The 16,868-nt window shown below is 40.5% G+C and overlaps 1 protein-coding gene across 1 annotated transcript in view; it reads left to right on the top strand.

Moving 5' to 3' along the window:
• Positions 1-16,868, top strand: part of ppp3ca (protein phosphatase 3, catalytic subunit, alpha isozyme) — a 60,538-nt gene that overhangs the window by 33,364 nt on the left and 10,306 nt on the right. The window contains exons 3-6 of the mRNA XM_063011116.1: positions 5,863-5,987; positions 7,232-7,343; positions 9,491-9,636; positions 9,743-9,882. Coding sequence (XP_062867186.1) covers positions 5,863-5,987; positions 7,232-7,343; positions 9,491-9,636; positions 9,743-9,882 — 523 coding nt within the window. The remainder of the gene's footprint in view (positions 1-5,862; positions 5,988-7,231; positions 7,344-9,490; positions 9,637-9,742; positions 9,883-16,868) is intronic.

The raw sequence follows: 16,868 nt of genomic DNA on the forward strand, positions 1-16,868 counted from the left end.
AGTGGCAATGTTTATCCAAAAAAGGAGATTGTTAATGTAGGTGTAACCTTAATGTTTTGAGTTGGGGGAAAGAAGATGGGGAGCGTTGTAGATTTGTTTTATACTATAGCAACACCCAGAGTTCCAACAGTTCAAGCAGTTTATTTAAAAAAAAAACCTGCTTAACAGCGGGCCAACTTTAATTTTATTTCTAAAACACCTTGCAAGCCGTTTCAGAAATAAAAACGGGCGCGAACAGTCCATGGGCCGTAATTTGGACATCCTTGATTTAACAGGTGCTTTTATGCAAGAAACAATGTAAGCAATTAATAATAATCATAATACATCACATTTATATACCGCTTTTCAACAGCCCAAAGATGCTTAGAAAGTACAATTAATAATACAGGGAACAAATAAACAACGGACAAACAGGGGAGACAATGATACAAAAGTCACAATGACAACATATGAAAGAGATGCGCTGCAATAGGTTAAGATGAAGGACGACTGTATGCAAGACAGAAGAGGTGGGTTTTTAAGGTTGGATTTAAATGAGGACAGTGAATTTGATTGCTGAATATGTGAAGGAAGAGAGTTCCAGAGGTGTGGATCAAGTCTGGAAAATGCTCGATCACCAAAGTTATGGAGGTTTGGAGGTTAGAGGAGGGAATGGTAAGCAGACCATCTATGGAAGAAGGGGGAGTGCGCACAGGCTTGTAGACGTGGAGAAGGTCAGAGAGATAGGACGGAGCAAGATTATTGAGAGCTTTGTAAGTGAGGAGAAGGATCTCAAACTGAATACTATATTTTATGGGAAGCCAGTGGAGGTTTTGCAGAACAGGTGTAATGTGGTGATGTGACCAAGTGTAAGTAAGTAGACGCGCAGCCGTATTCTGGACCTTCTGCAGTTTATGAAGTAGAGAAGAGCTGATGCCTGAAGCAGAGAGTTACAATAATCTAAATGGCAGTTAAGAGTTAAGGGCTTTGCTCAAGGGTCCAGCAGTATTAGCCTAAAGAAGCTTGAACCAGCTGCATTCCAATCAATAGTCCAGTACCTTAATCACTGATCTACCACTGTTCCATAATATGTGGCTACTGTTCTGTAAACAGTACTGGGTTATTACGCATCATAACATGGCCTGGACGCATGCTTCCAGGGTCTGGACAATCTGGACTTGAATCCCATTTTAAATTTATAAGACGGATCTCTGTATCTTTCTGTCTGTTATGTCACTGAGACACATTAAGATAATACAGCGCTACTTGTTTATGCTTCACTGCTAAATTGCTGCTAAGGCCCTGTCACTGTTAAATGTGTTAGTGGCAGATTCATACTCTCAATGCCCATAGCTGCGGTTTACTTAACGCAGATAAGATCTCTTTAACTCAGCTTATATTTATTTAAACTGCATCCCAGAAGACTATTTAGCACTAGACACCAGTGCTGGGAATGATGTGTTAAGATGAATGTGCATTGTCAAACTGAGACGCTGCTGATACCCAGCCTCCACTGATCTGGTGGGACGAGAAAAACAGTTTGAGGATACGTTTGTGAGGCAGAGAGAGCTGATTGGCACTGTTTATGCTCTTGCAGAGCATTCATGGTGTTAGCGCTGTTGTTCTGAGTCCTGAGTGGGCGAAGGCCAAAGCAGAGCAAATCAGCAGAGACGGTGATACCAGGTAGGAGGGAGGGAGAGAGAGATGGAGGAGAGTGTAGACAGAGGAAGTGGTCTTGTACACAGTTTTGTAAGAGATCTCAGACATGGTGACGCAGTTACAGTAGGTCATCGCGCACACACAAGCAGTCCATTTATTGTGCATACACACAAACACATGCCTGTACACTTACCTTACGGTAGGCAAAGAAATAAAAATCTTGAGGTTTCCTTAAATCTTTAAACATGAGCCACAAGAACAACTTCAACATACCTTGGCTGAGCTATATAAAGGAAATATGGGCGGCATGGTTGCTCGGTGGGTAGCACTGTCGCCTCACAGCAAGAAGGTCCTGGGTTTAATCCCCAGGTGGAGCAATCTGGGTCTTTTCCCTGTGTCTGTGTGGGTTTCCTCCAGGAGCTCCTGTTTGCTCCCACAGTCCAAAGATGTGCAAGTGAGGTGAATTGGAGATACAAAATTGTCCATGACTTTAAACATGAGCCATGAGAACAACTTCAACGTACCTTGGCATTCATACCGCAAGTCTGTGTACATGTACAAAAGTCTCTGAAATCAAATGGAACATGGTTCCTCTAATAGATCTCCCTTCAGTTAGGGGTGCAAAGGCATTTTATTTCCCATATTACTATTCAGAGACCCCCTTGTCCTATGGATAAAGGCATTGTCATTCCTAAAAAAGACCACACCACTCAAAATAAAAATGTTGCATCATATTGAACAGTCAGTAACTTTTGTATTGATTGGCAATTAATCTTCCTGTCCTCTTTGAGAACAACTGGACCTAATCCTTGTCATTAAAGTGCTCTGTAAAGCATCTACACCTATTCTGTTTCTTCCATCAGGATCAATACGTCCCGTCATATTAAACAGCTGTGAAGTGAGAATAACTTTCATAGTGATTTAAAGTTACCCTTTTCTCTAATGGAACAAGTGGACCCGAACCCGGCCAGCAGAATGCTCCCCACACCATCCGCACTGGGGTTTTTTCTTAATTTTTATTTAGGTTTTTTTTCTTTGATTATGGACCATGTTATCAGATACTCCCAACTAGTTGGTGCATATTGGTGGTGTAAAATTACCGACTATTTATTATGGTAACCTAAAATACTAGTTTCTGATTGACTGGAAGGTGCCTAAATGTTTCATATTAGAACACCACTGGAACAGCATGGTGGTCAGCATAGGTTCTGGAGGTGATCCTCAGCTCTGGTTCCTGTCTTTGAGGAGTTTTATATGTTCTATACATGATCTATCTATCTATCTATCTATCTATCTATCTATCTATCTATCTATCTATCTATCTATCTATCTATCTATCTATCTATCTATCTATCTATCTATCTATCTATCTATCTATCTATCTATCCATCCATCCATCCATCCATCCATCCATCCATCTGACTCCATTATAATGTACATGGAACTCGGGTGTTTTTGCCAATGTAATGCTGGTTTTGCCAAGGTTTCCCGTAATGCTGACGGTAAAAGCAGGGTGGTCAGATGTAACCCAAGAACTAGTTGTTGGCCTAGAGGCTGTTGAAGAAAGAACTATTTGTCTATATGGTCAAAGAAATGCAGCCAAGCTTTAAGGTACCAAGTTTATAATTGGTCTATGCTTGCCCGGCAACCTCTAAGCTTATGGCAACTTAAAGCCTGCTTGACTCTGCAGTGTGTCTTCATGTCTTGTGGTATTTCTAGGTGGTGCAAGACTACAACAGGCATGAACCATGACCCAACAGCAGCTATTCTATAAATTGGAAATGTGTTTCTAATGGTTTTCTGAAGAAGAATGTATGTGTACTGTCAATTGAAGTGGCATGTTCCTAATATAAAATGGATCTTATGTTGCCTTAAATCAGAAACAGGAACCATAAGAAGGTTTTTCTACCGTAGTTTGAATATTTGGGTAAATGTTTGCAATATCTTAGAATTAAACATTAGGCAGAAATCAGCCCCGAGCTTAAGCTTTAAATTAAAATTGGTACAGACTCTATACTGTGATTCTCAGCACAGCAGGGACACCAATACAGTAGTGGCATGGCAGTCATTGTGGTGTAATATGTGTGCTATTGGGTTCACACATTTATGCTGGTCTCAGTCTGTAATGTTCCACCCACAGAGTTACCCGGCCTGCATGTAGTGTACTGGATGCCACAGAGATCAGAATCTGTCCATCCCCACAGGCACTGGTTTTATTAGTCTGGTAAGAGCTAATTGTGTTCTTCAGGCTGAATGCTAGGTGGATCAAACATCTGGCTGCAGTACAGTTGTTTTTTAATCCCCGTGTTGCGATGTTGAATGAACGGTATATTAAAGATGTATTCTACCATATGTTTTTCTATTCTGTGCATGTGGCCTTTCAGCCTATGGCTACACCAACACACTAACCGGCTGAGGAGCCTCATGGGTAAACAAACGCCTAGGCAGAATGTCCATGCCAACGCTAAGCACAGGCGAGAGAAATGAAAACTCCTCATTTTTTTCATTATTTTTTCTCATCAAATTTGCATCGCCATGGCAACAGGAGTTTGCTTCTCTATCTCGCCTTCAGCCTCAGGAATCATTGAGAGACAACAGGGATCTTGTGGCTATAGGATCTCCTGCACCCATGGCCATAAAAAACACAGATCCATACACCCCCGATTACACACAGAGTGATAGTCTATATGGACAAAAGTATTTGGACATTACTTTTTGAATTTATGTATTTCAGCCATAACAATCGCTAACAGGTGTAATAAATCAGTTATATAAAGGAAATATACACTGATCAGCCATAACATTAAAACCACCTCCTTGTTTCTACACTTACTGCCCATGTTATCAGCTCCACTTACCATATAGAAGCACTTTGTAGTTCTACAATTACTGACTGTAGTCCATCTGTTTCTCTGCATGCATTGTTATCCCCCTTTCACCCTGTTCTTCAATGGTCAGGACCCCCACAGAACCACTAGAGAGCAGGTATTATTTGGGTGGTGGATCATTCTCAGCACTGCAGTGACACTGACATGGTGGTGGTGTGTTAGTGTGTGTTGTGCTGGTATGAGTGGATCAGACACAGCAGCGCTGCTGGAGTTTTTAAATACCTCACTGTCACTGCTGGACTGATAATAGTCCACCAACCAAAAATATCCAGCCAACAGCGCCCTGTGGTCAGCATCCTGTGACCACTAATGAAGGTCCTAATGAAGATCGTCTCTGACTTTACATCTACAAGGTGAACCAACTAGGTAGGAATGTCTAATAGAGTGGACAGTGAGTACTCCAGCAGCGCTGTTGTGTCTGATCCACTCATACCAGCACAACACACACTAACACACCACCACCATGTCAGTGTCACTGCGGTGCTGAAAATGATCCACCACCTAAATAATACCTGCTCTGTGGGGGTCCTGACCATTGAAGAACAGGGTAAAAGCAGGTTATAAAAGTATGTAGAGAAATATATGTACTACAGTCAGTAACTGTAGAACTTCAAAGTGCCTTTATATCTTCTATATGGTAAGTGGAGCTGATAAAATGGACAGTGAGTGTAGAAACAAGGAGGTGGTTTTAATGTAATGGTTGATCAGTGTATGCTTCCAATTTTGCATCAACAGTTAAGGAAACTCCAGTGTTCTGCACAGATTTCTAACCTCAGCCCCAGTGAACAGCTTTAAAATGAACTGGAACATCAATTGAGGCTTTTTTGACCAACATCACTGCTCAGCCATACATATGCTCTTTTGACTAAATAGGCACAATTTCCTACAGACATACTTCAAATTCTTGTAAGAAGCCTTCTCAGAAGAGTGGCTGTTGTTATAGCTGAAAAGAACTCACTCTATTTTAATACCATTTGTTGTTTTAATGGGATGTCCAACAAGCTCATGGTCAGTAGTCCAATATTTTAAACAATATAATGTAATTCAAGTGCTTCAAGCTCTTGTGTACATGATTTTTAAGAAAGTAGTGCAGATATGAAGATACTGTATGTGCAGTAGTCAGGAACCAGATTGTAGCAGGAGTGATTAAAGTGCCTGCACAGATATAATATAGGAGAGGTTTATTTATGGAGTGGTTCTCATCTGAAAAAGATTGCACTGTCTGTAACTTAATATGTTCTATTCAGTAATATTCTCTCTCTCTCTCTCTCTCTCTCTCTCTCTCTCTCTCTCTCTCTCTCTCTCTCTCTATCTCTCATTCTCGCTCTCTCTCCAGTGTGTGGGGACATCCATGGGCAGTTCTTTGACTTGATGAAACTATTTGAAGTGGGAGGCTCACCCGCCACAACACGATACCTCTTCCTTGGAGATTATGTAGACCGGGGCTATTTCAGTATCGAGGTGAGGAAACAAACACATCAAACAAACATATTAGTCCTAATATATTTATACATTTTGGTTGCCAGGTGGCACAACGCTCCAATACTCTAACCAAGCATTACTAAAATCCAAGTCTCTAGTCTGAACACGGAGAGTCTGACGGAGTGGGGAATGCCTGGTGGGGTATAGCCTTACTGTTGTTCTAAAAGCTGTTCCTTAAATTTGGAAGCGAAATGCAGAAAGGAACAGGGTCCTCCTTAGATTCTGGGGCGTTGGGTGCTGTGCAACTGGCAGAGGTCCTCAGGGTGCACAGGAAAATTTAGTATATCCAAAAAATATGCTGGTATAAAAATGTGTACACAGCAACACAGATTATTAGGTTGTTGGTGTATAAAGTCATATAACATCATTTAACTTGTAGCATGGCCTCTTTATTCTTTGTTAGTAATAATGGCACAGCTGGTGACTTCTCTGTGTCCAAATGACTAGGATTAGTTTTCCAGTTCCATTCTGACAAAATGCTGACCAAATCTTTTACATTACATCTGCCCATTTAGACCAACCTCTTTTGGTGACAGGTTTGTGTTTTCTTTCCAACCTTGTCAACTATAGCAAGAGACCATTGTTCCATGTATTTCTAATGGGCGCAAACAAGTATTTTTATGAGTACAGAGATGCCAACAGCTTTGATCAATAACTACTGCTAAAAAATTAGGGGCAGTAATTTTAAAAAGTAGGATGTTAATTAACAGTATAAAGCTTTCTGTACAACCAGATCAATCATTTCAGTTGCATTATGTCTTTTATGTAACCAGCATGTATTTCAAAAATTCACATTTAACTGAAATTAACTAATGAGCTAAAATTCATTAAAGGTTTTTTGGACAACAAAGTGATCATTCAGTCACAGAAAAGGTACAGCTGCATAAAAATAGCAGTCTGTATAAAAGCTCCAATACATAACATTTATATTCATGGCAGTAAGCAGACACTTTTATCCAAAGCAGCCTATACAATGCAAGCAGCTGGGCCCTAATCAGGGGCCCAACCATGGCAACTTGGCAATGGTAGGACTTGAACCAGGGACCTTCTGTTGACTAGACCAGTATCATAAGCACTAAGCTACTACTGGCCCACCTTATCAAATGTGTAAGGCTGCTTTAACTGCTCTATCAGCCCAGCACTCGTGTATGATAATGAGAAAATACTGTATGATGTGGTATAAATGCATCACACTCACCTAATGCTTCTGTTTCCACCCACAGTGTGTTTTGTACCTTTGGTCGCTGAAGATCCTCTACCCAAAGACCCTTTTTTTACTCAGAGGAAATCACGAATGTAGACATTTGACAGAATACTTCACCTTCAAACAAGAATGTGAGTATGGTCTTAATACAGATGTTTAATAGGGTTAAAATATTGACTGGGTTACTAAGGAACATTAATTTCCTTTATTTTAAAACTACTACTATGTTCCCATAACATGATGCTACCACCCCTTATTTAACAGTTGGGGTTACCTGTATGAGGGGTGATGTTTCACTCCATATCCATGTTCTCTATGAATAACATGGATATCTGTTTTAGTTAGTTACAGTTTCTTTATTGCAACTCTTCAATGCACTTGCACAGTCCAGTCAGAACCAATCCACCTGCTGTATTGTTTGGTGCTTTACCCTTTAGCTCTGCAACTACATCTTAAATTTAAATAGTTGGTGTTTTTTGGTGAGTCTCAAAAACTAGGTCTTTCTTTTTAAAAAACAGGATTAATCAGATCCAGACTTTCTTATCCAGTATCAGTGACTGACCCAAAGTCCAGCAGACACACTACCAAATCTTTAAAGTAGACCCTAGATTATGCAACTTTTCTATTCATGTCAATGGTTTTGAAATGGGATTTCTAATAAGCTTATGATCAGGTGTCCACATACATTTGTGCAAAATTGAGCTTTTTTTTTAATTGCAGCTCAGAGACTTCCACAACTGGCTGCTGATATTCCACTGAGTAACTGGGAGACAAAAAAAACATGCCTCTCCTTCAGAGAGCAAGCCAGACTTTATTATCTTTGACCCTTGAGGTCTGAACTTACAATCCTCGAATGATTGGACTATCACTTCATAATTGTGCACCTGGTGAGCTCTCTTTTGAATGTCAAAATGAGAAATAGGGTCTTGCAATCCTTGTGGCTGCATTGTTACCAGGTCTATTAGGACACCCTGTGAGTGAGCTATTTAAGCTATTTAAGACAGGAGCTGGAGAGTAACTTCTAGGTCAGAGTTGAGTGAAGAGATGTCTTCGATTGTGTCGGTTAGAGTAGCATTGTGTTTAGGAGAGGATCAGTGAAATAAAAAGGGAGTGCAATGTATGGGGCGGGTGAGCGTGCCAAAATGTAGTAGAGCTGCAGACTACAGACAGGTTAAAGCCAGCCCTGACAGGACAAGAGCTTTGGGTGATGCTATAATTTCACTACGGCGGTGTGGTGGCTTGGTGGGTAACACTGTCGCATCGCAGCAAAAAGGTCCTGAGTTGGAGCTTTCAGGGTCCTTTGTGTATGAAGTTTGTATGTTCTGTGGTCTCTGTGGGTTTCATACCACAGTCCAAAGACATACAGTCAGGTTAATTGGAAATACTGGAAATTGCCCTAGGTATGAGTGTTACGTGCCCTGTGATGAACTGGTGACCCATCCAGGGTGTTTCCTACCCTTAACCCAGTGAATTTGACCCACCCACCCTGACCCTGAATAGGATGAAGCGGTGGTAAACAGACAGTTAATGAACGAATAAAATGTCACTAGCTGCTTTGTAATATCAATAATTGAATGTGTTCCAGGTGGTGGAGATTTCCACAGCTGTCCACGGCTGGCATTCCAACAAAATAATTGGCCCTGTTCTTTGGGGGGAAGGGATGGCATTCCTAAGGGATACCAGTCTTTGACATCTGTGAGCACATATTAATAAATGGTGGAGGTTTACAACCTCATTTTAGCATGTTCATCTGCTTAATAATGTATGAGTTGCATTATTAAAAGAAGAGGAAGCACATGGTAACCACTATCTTCCCAGGTCACCACTTTAAACCAAAGCAACACAAACCGGGCATCTGTGACTCATGTGTATGAAAGGACGGCAGTTGTGTTCCAATTGTGCTGGTCTCTCTGAGAACTATAGTTCTAAAAATGCAGAGGCTGGCTTTATATAATCTAGATGGAGCAAGTATTACCCTACATTTACACCGTCATTAATTGCCCAGCCTCTTACTGCATAAGTTTAGCCGGCTGCTGAACTTATGTTACCACTCGTCACAAAGGTTCATTAGTATTGCCTTGTTAAGGTTGCCAGATTTCAGCTGTGGCAAAATAGAGGTGCTTTGAACACTATTTATGCTGATAAGAAGTTGGATTTAATGTAACACGCCTGTTAGTAATGGGTGTGGATGAAATTTAAAGGGGGTGACTACATACTTTTGGTCCTATTGTGTTTAAAGACATATGATATAAATGTTCCTCTAACCTTATTTTCTCAGGTAAAATTAAGTATTCGGAGCAGGTGTATGACTCCTGTATGGATGCGTTTGACTGCCTTCCCCTGGCTGCCCTTATGAACCAACAGTTTCTGTGTGTTCACGGGGGCCTGTCCCCTGAAATCCACACCTTAGATGACATAAAGAAGGTACCTCTTTAGTTCCATTTCTACAGCAGTTCACACTGGGAAAGGGGGGGGCACACAGCATTTAGTGTAAAGTATACTATGGTATGTTTGTTTCTTTGTGACCTAGCTGGATCGGTTTAAGGAGCCTCCAGCGTTCGGGCCCATGTGTGATCTCCTGTGGTCAGATCCCCTGGAGGATTTTGGCAATGAAAAGAGCCAGGAGTACTTCAGCCACAACACAGTCAGAGGCTGTTCCTACTTCTACAGGTAAACTAGCACCGTTCTGATATTGTAGCTAATCTGTCTGCCGACACCTCTTGCCTGTGCCACCAGCCTGGCAGGGAGTTTAATAGACATGGCCACGTCAGAGGGACTCCTGTTTTGTACATCCGGCAGCAAAAGCAGTGGAACAATACAGAAAGAATAATGTTGCTCCCTGTATGAATCACACGTTTTCACAAAGGCAGAGTCTCACAGAGAGCCGTATCATGTACGAAGAGATACTCTATGCTGCTTCATAAGTTGATACAGGCACCTCAACCAGCCAGCAGAAGTTGCATTTACATCAGTAAAGAGAACCCCAGTCATCCTTCCTCCCTCAGACGTAGCCAATTGTGTTTGCCTGGATGGCAGTTGGTATCCAGTTTGCATGGATATGATTGCCATTGGAATGTGCACTTGCTGGAGCCAAGACTGGATAAAAATAGGAAGGTTGTGTCAAAAAGGGCACCCTGCGTAAAAACTGTGTCAAGTTTGGCAGTTGTAGGGCAATTGTAGCCTAGTGGTGAAGGTACTGGACTAGTAATCGAAAAGTTGCTGGTTCAAGCCCCACCACTGCCAGGTTGCCACTGTTGGGCCCTTGAGCAAGGCCCTTAACCTTCAGTTGCTTAGACGAGTGTTTCCGAACCACTGTGCCGTGGCACATAAGTGTGCCGTGAGAAATCATCAGGTGTGCCGTGGAAGATTATCCAATTTGGTACTCTAAGCGAGCGGCCTGTTATAAGAACAATTATATTCTCTTCCACTAGAGGGCAGTACAACAATACTTTATTTTTGTTTGGTGGTGTGCCTTGTGATTTTTCTAATGTGAAATATGTGCCACGGGTCAAAAAGGTTGGGAAACACTGGCTTAGACTGTATACTGTCACAGTACTGTAAGTCGCTTTGGATAAAAAGCATATGCTAAATGCCAAAAACGTTTGGTATACCAACCAGATCCACTGTGGTGACCCCTAAACATGGGATATGAAAGCAGCTATAAAAAAAAAAAAAGAATAATACCACAATAAAAACTAAGAACAGTTTGTAAACACACGTATGTGTGCTTAAATGGTGTATACCTACCTTTTGAAAAAAAGGGGGGATTTTATATTTAAAAAAATTATTTGCTTAGAATCAGTGGTGTATTAACGGACAATTTATGTGTACATTATATAAAAAGCTTTTAAGGAGTGATTAATCATAAGTCTAAAATCAAAGAAAGCCAATAATAATGTAAAAAAACAATGTTAATACCCACCTCTGGTTTTTAAAGGCATCAAAGCTAACCATGTCTATTTTTGATTTAAGGCAGCTATTCCGGGACCCACAGCCACCATACTGTTTTGTAGTAAATCCAGTGAGAGGAAAAAAAAAAACAACTGTTTAATTATGATGACTTATATATCCAGAACAAAACAAAAAAGGAAGAGAAAACTAATAAACTGTAACGTTTTTGCAATGGTTGCATAATTTTGATATATTTGGTTCATCAATTCCTGACAAAACCATCAAAACCAGAAAAGCTCCTTTGTGAGCTCATTTGTTTCTTCTATTACTTTCAGAAAACGAAAGCTACTCCACTCCAGTAGCACTAGCACTAGACAAAGCACATACACAAGCACATACACAGCTTTTTCAGTGCAGCTCCGTAACTATGACACCCTTTCCTGAAAATATGTGTTGCTTTGTGTTTAATACTACATTTAAAAAAAAAAGACTCGAATTACCTAAACTGTGTTATTTTGTATGTGGCTGTTTTCTTTTCTTTGATTTGACTTTGAAATTTTTGTCTAATGTTAACAGTCTGATTGGGTTTAAGAAAGTTGCTTTAAATTATTATTATTATGATTATTAATATTATTACTTTGCGCCCTTATGGCTGAAATTGTCATTGGCATAAAAATGAGAAGATCGTATCACAACGTGCTTTACCCCCTGTATCACACATTAGAGCTCCTTTACTGCTTTACCCCCCAGTGTCACACATGTACAGCCTCTGTGTGGGTGAGAACACGCCCACGTTCATGTTTTATACATATGTCTGTTTGAAAAACGGTGCCCTCTATCAAATGTCGACTCTGCATAGGTCTGCCACGTATTCTTTATACACATCCAATATTTAATTTCACACACTGTAAACCGTGTTTGTGTGTGTGTGTGTGTGTGTGTGTGTGTGTGTGTGTGTGTGTTTTGAAGCCTCTGGGCTGTGCTTGTTGCTTTGCTGTGATAGATGACTGGCCTCCCACACTGAACTTTTTGATGGCGATTCTTTTACATTCCATCGCTCTGGTTTTTTATTTCTTTTACTCTCTATCTCTCTCTCTCTCTCTCTCTCTCTCTCTCTTTGAACTTGGTTATTATTGTAACACAGCTGAGAAACTGCTGGCCATATTAATAGGAAAGAAACTAGGAACTCCAGGTGGCTCTATTGTTGCTCCAGGGACCTGGAAACCTGAGTTTAATCTATGGCTCCACATTATTTAATAGGGGTTATCCACATATACCCACAGTGTATATCAACTCTATACCTATACATTATAGCAGAGATGTCAAACTCAATCACAGAAAGGGCCAAATTAAAAACCAGGACTATATCGAGGGCCAAACAGAGTCAACATTTATTAAGCAGGATAAACAAGATATTGGAAAATATATTTAGGTAGGTTACATGATAGATAGAATAGGTAAAATGCCTTTATTTGTCATATATACATATACAGATATACAGTACAATGAAATTCTTTCTTAGCATATCCCAGCTTGTTTGGAAGCTGGGGTCAGAGCACAGGGTCAGCCATTATACGGCACCCCTGGAGCCAAGAGGGTTAAGGGCCTGGCTCAAGGGCCCAACATTGGCTGCAGGGCAAAGCTGGGATTTGAACTCTCAATCTTTCAATCGATAGTCCAAAGCTCTACACACTAGACAGTTACATGAGTGTAATTGACTTCTGACCTAGGATGGATGTACAATAGAGTGGGGAAAAGGTGCTGCTGGGTGTGCAGTTATTGGAATGCTCACAGTTGCAATGCATTCTGGGACTGTAGTATCAATGCTGTGCGTCCTGTATACTGGCGGGCCGGATATAATTGTACCTCTGGCTGAATGTGGCCCACAAGTGTATATAAACTTTCCATACCTTGACAAAACAAGTTTGTTGTGGAGCATTCTTAGAAATGTAAAAGCAATAATCTTCATGCTTGATCTGTGGCAAAAATGCTGTATAGTCCAACTGCAGAAAATTGTTCTTAATTAATGCCTAATTAATTTATTGACAAACATGTGGCTCGGTGGGTAGCACTGTCGCCTCACAGCAAGCAGGTCCTGGGTTTGGTCCCAAGGTGGGGCGGTCCGGGTCCTTTCTGTGTGGAGTTTGCGTGTTCTCCCCGTGTCTGTGTGGGATTCCTCCAGGAGCCCCGGTTTTCTCCTACAGTCTAAAGACTTGCAAGTGAGGTGACTTGGAAATACGAAATCCATGACTGTGTTTGATATTAAACTTGTGAACTGATGAATCTACAGAATCTGTCATGAATGTAACCAAGGTGTGTAAAACATGACGTTAACGTCCTAATAAATAAATAAATATTGGCAAACATGCAGTTTACTGTTGTACCGGCAGGTGTCACCATGTCAGTAAAATACTGTAGAAATGATGAGTGATGACATCTTGTGGTGGAGCAGTGTAATTCCATGTCAAACGTTGTAGATGTTACAGCAGCCAAGTAACTTCTGTTTAGTACTTCACAGAGTATAATAGAAAAGATCAATAAAACGTGTCTTCAACAACTAATACCTGTATTTATGTCAACACAAGTAAACTGTAAGTAACTGTTTATCCTGCAATACCTACCCAAGCAGAGTGTGAATTATATAGTGACAATTTGGGGGGGTCACAGCTGTCATTTTTTACCTCTTTTTGAGGGGTCCAAGTATTCATTAGGAAGGTCAGACCCCTTTGAACTACCCCCACTGGTAATTCAAACCATGCAGCTTTGTACATACAGTATATACACGTAACACATGGACTCCTGCAGTTTCTAGCCACAATTCTGTCCTCATGTTCAGATAAAACTGAGCCGCTGTGCAGCAGTGTTTTATTCATCATTATGTTTCTATGCAGAACAAAAGCCTCACAGCTATTTGAAACAATATTTGCTCTCTTAACTTAATCATTGCTTTTATTACATCTTTTCTGTTCCAGGGACTGACCAGACCCAAAGTGTAGGTGTGTGGGAGTGGCTCATAGTGTGTGCGTGTGTGTGTGTGTGTGTGTGTGTGTGTGTGTGTGTGTGTGTGTGGTGTATTCACATTTTTATTTTCTATTATGTAAGCATATCTTGGTTGTATCCAGTGTTAGTGAAAAAAACAATGTTGATGTAATAACACAATAAACATATTTAAATGTATATAATACACACACACACATAAATATATACAGTATATATTATATATACAATCACATCTGCAGGAAGGAGGATGTGCCTTATCACCTGCCCCTGCCATCCCCTGAACTCCTAAACTGTGCTTTAATCAGTATTAGCACTGAACGTAAAGTAAGAAGGATGGCAAAAGGGAAAAAGAAAACCAGCAAAGAGATGGATAGGAGCGATCCAGGCTGGGAGGAAACACGAACAAGTCCCACACTGCAGCCAGCAGCAGCAACACAGCTCTGCGATCTATCCCACAATCCCCGGGGGCTTTGCAGTGTGTTGTTGCCATGACGACCCACTCTTTTCACCCAATTTGAAGTGAGAAAGAGCGTGAGAGGAAAAGAGAGATGTAAAGGAAACAGTGAGTTGTTGAGAGGAGTAGTATCACAACGGGGGTAGCCACTCATTAGTAGATGCTGTAAAGGAGGTAAATCTGGCCAAAATAAAATGATAACCAACACAATGAGCTGATAATACAAACCCTCTTTTGACATTTTCCAATGGGATTTTTGTCCAGTGGAACAACATAAATTAATAATTTGAATTTTAGTGTCCATGCAAGCATTAGCCATTAGTGATTCTCGTTGTCTTGGTATTTCATTGTCTCCTTCAGTGTGTGCACCTCCCTGATGTGAGTTTCTACCAGTCTGTTGTTGCCAGTTCTCTGTTTCACGCTGGTGTGTGTTGATGCAATGGCATCATAACTAGTGCTTCAAAGAGACTCAACAAACTATTGAAGAATTCTGGCTCGGCCACTGGTTTTAAGCTAAATTCCCTGGAAACTGTCATTAAGCAAAAGGACACTTAACAAACTTTTAACTATTATGGACGATGCTGCCCTCCCTCTCCATCCTACAGTGAATTTTGCTGTGCCAAAGAGTGGCATGTGAGGTTGTTGTTACCCACCGCCATCTATCTATCTATCTATCTATCTATCTATCTATCTATCTATCTATCTATCTATCTATCTAACTATCTATCTATCTATCTATCAGTTTTAGTTTTTTTGGATAAAGGCGTCTACTAAATGCTGAAAATGTAATGTAAAATGTATTTGGAGTGGCATGGTGGGTAGCACTGTCACCTCACAGCAAAAAGGTACTGGGTTTGATTCCCAGGTGGAGCGGTCTGGGTCCTTTCTGTGTGGAGTTTACATGTTCTCCCCATGCCTGCAGGGTTTCCTCTGAGAGCACTGGTTTCCTCACACAGTCCAAATACATGCAAGTGAGGTGAATTGGAGATACTGAAATGGGCCATGACTGTGTTTGCCATTAAAAACTTAAACTGATGAATCTTGTGTATCGAGTAACTACCTGATCTGTCATGAATATAACCAAAGTGTAAAAACATGACGTTAAAATCCTAATAAATAATTAAATAAATCTATGTATTTATTTATTTTATAGCCATAATTAAACTAACAAAATCAATTTTTAAAAAACTAACTTTTTTTGATTATAAGATTTTGGTTATGCTTTGTACCTGTCAGGACTTAAGTGCAATGTGTCTTTTTACTTTTAGCTGTATTCAACAAATTGATTGACACTAATATGGATAAATCAATAGTCCCAGCTTGTGTCTGAGTGTTTATTATGGACACACTGTATTGGAGAAAATGAAAATGAACATGCAAATGGACACTGGCAGCACCTGCTGCTTGTTTCATTTTCTTTTTTAAATCGATGAAGTATAATGAGCAGGAGTCTGAGCTAAGAGTACACACTCCGCTGAAGAGAGATGGTGCACAGCTCAGATCTTCCTGCTCACTGCGTGAACAATTCTGTAACTGCTCTAATTCACAACATGAAACCGTTTCAAAGCTTGTTACCACTATGTTGTTGAGTTATACATGATGCATATTACATAACTCAGGGCTCTTTAGTTTGAAGTGTGCAGGTTGGGTGAAAATTCAGAGCCAAATTAAAGTTTGGCTTTTGTTTTTTTTTATTATTATTATTCATTCGTCTGTTTTACCACTGCTTTATCCTACCCCAATTTTTAGTAGTTCCAATTAGCCGGATTCTATGTCTTTAAACTTGTGGGAAGCACCCGGAGGAAACCCAGAGCACCCGGAGGAAACCCACACAGCCACAGGGAGAACATGCAAACTCTATACAAAAAGGACAAATGTCAAAAATATATATATATATTACATTTTATACATTTTATCAGCTCCACTTACCATATAGAAGCACTAAGTTCTACAATTACTGACTGTAGTCCATCTGTTTCTCTACATACTTTTTTAGCCTGTTTTTACCCTGTTCTTTAATGGTCAGGACCCCCACAGGACCTCTACAGAGCAGGTATTATTTAGGTGGTGGATGATTCTCAGTGACAATGAAATTGTGGTGGTGTGTTAGTGTGTGTTGTGCTGGTGTGAGTGGATCAGACACAGCAGCGCTGCTGGAATTTTTAAATACTATGTCCACTCACTGTCCACTCTATTAGACACTCCTACCTTGTTGGTCCTTGTAGATGTAAAATCAGAGACGATTGCTCATCTATTGCTGCTGTTTGAGTTGGTCATCTTCTAGACCTTCATCAGTGGTCACAGGACACTG

The sequence above is a fragment of the Trichomycterus rosablanca genome, chromosome 16, assembly GCF_030014385.1.
Source record: "Trichomycterus rosablanca isolate fTriRos1 chromosome 16, fTriRos1.hap1, whole genome shotgun sequence".
NCBI classification, from domain to species: domain Eukaryota; kingdom Metazoa; phylum Chordata; class Actinopteri; order Siluriformes; family Trichomycteridae; genus Trichomycterus; species Trichomycterus rosablanca.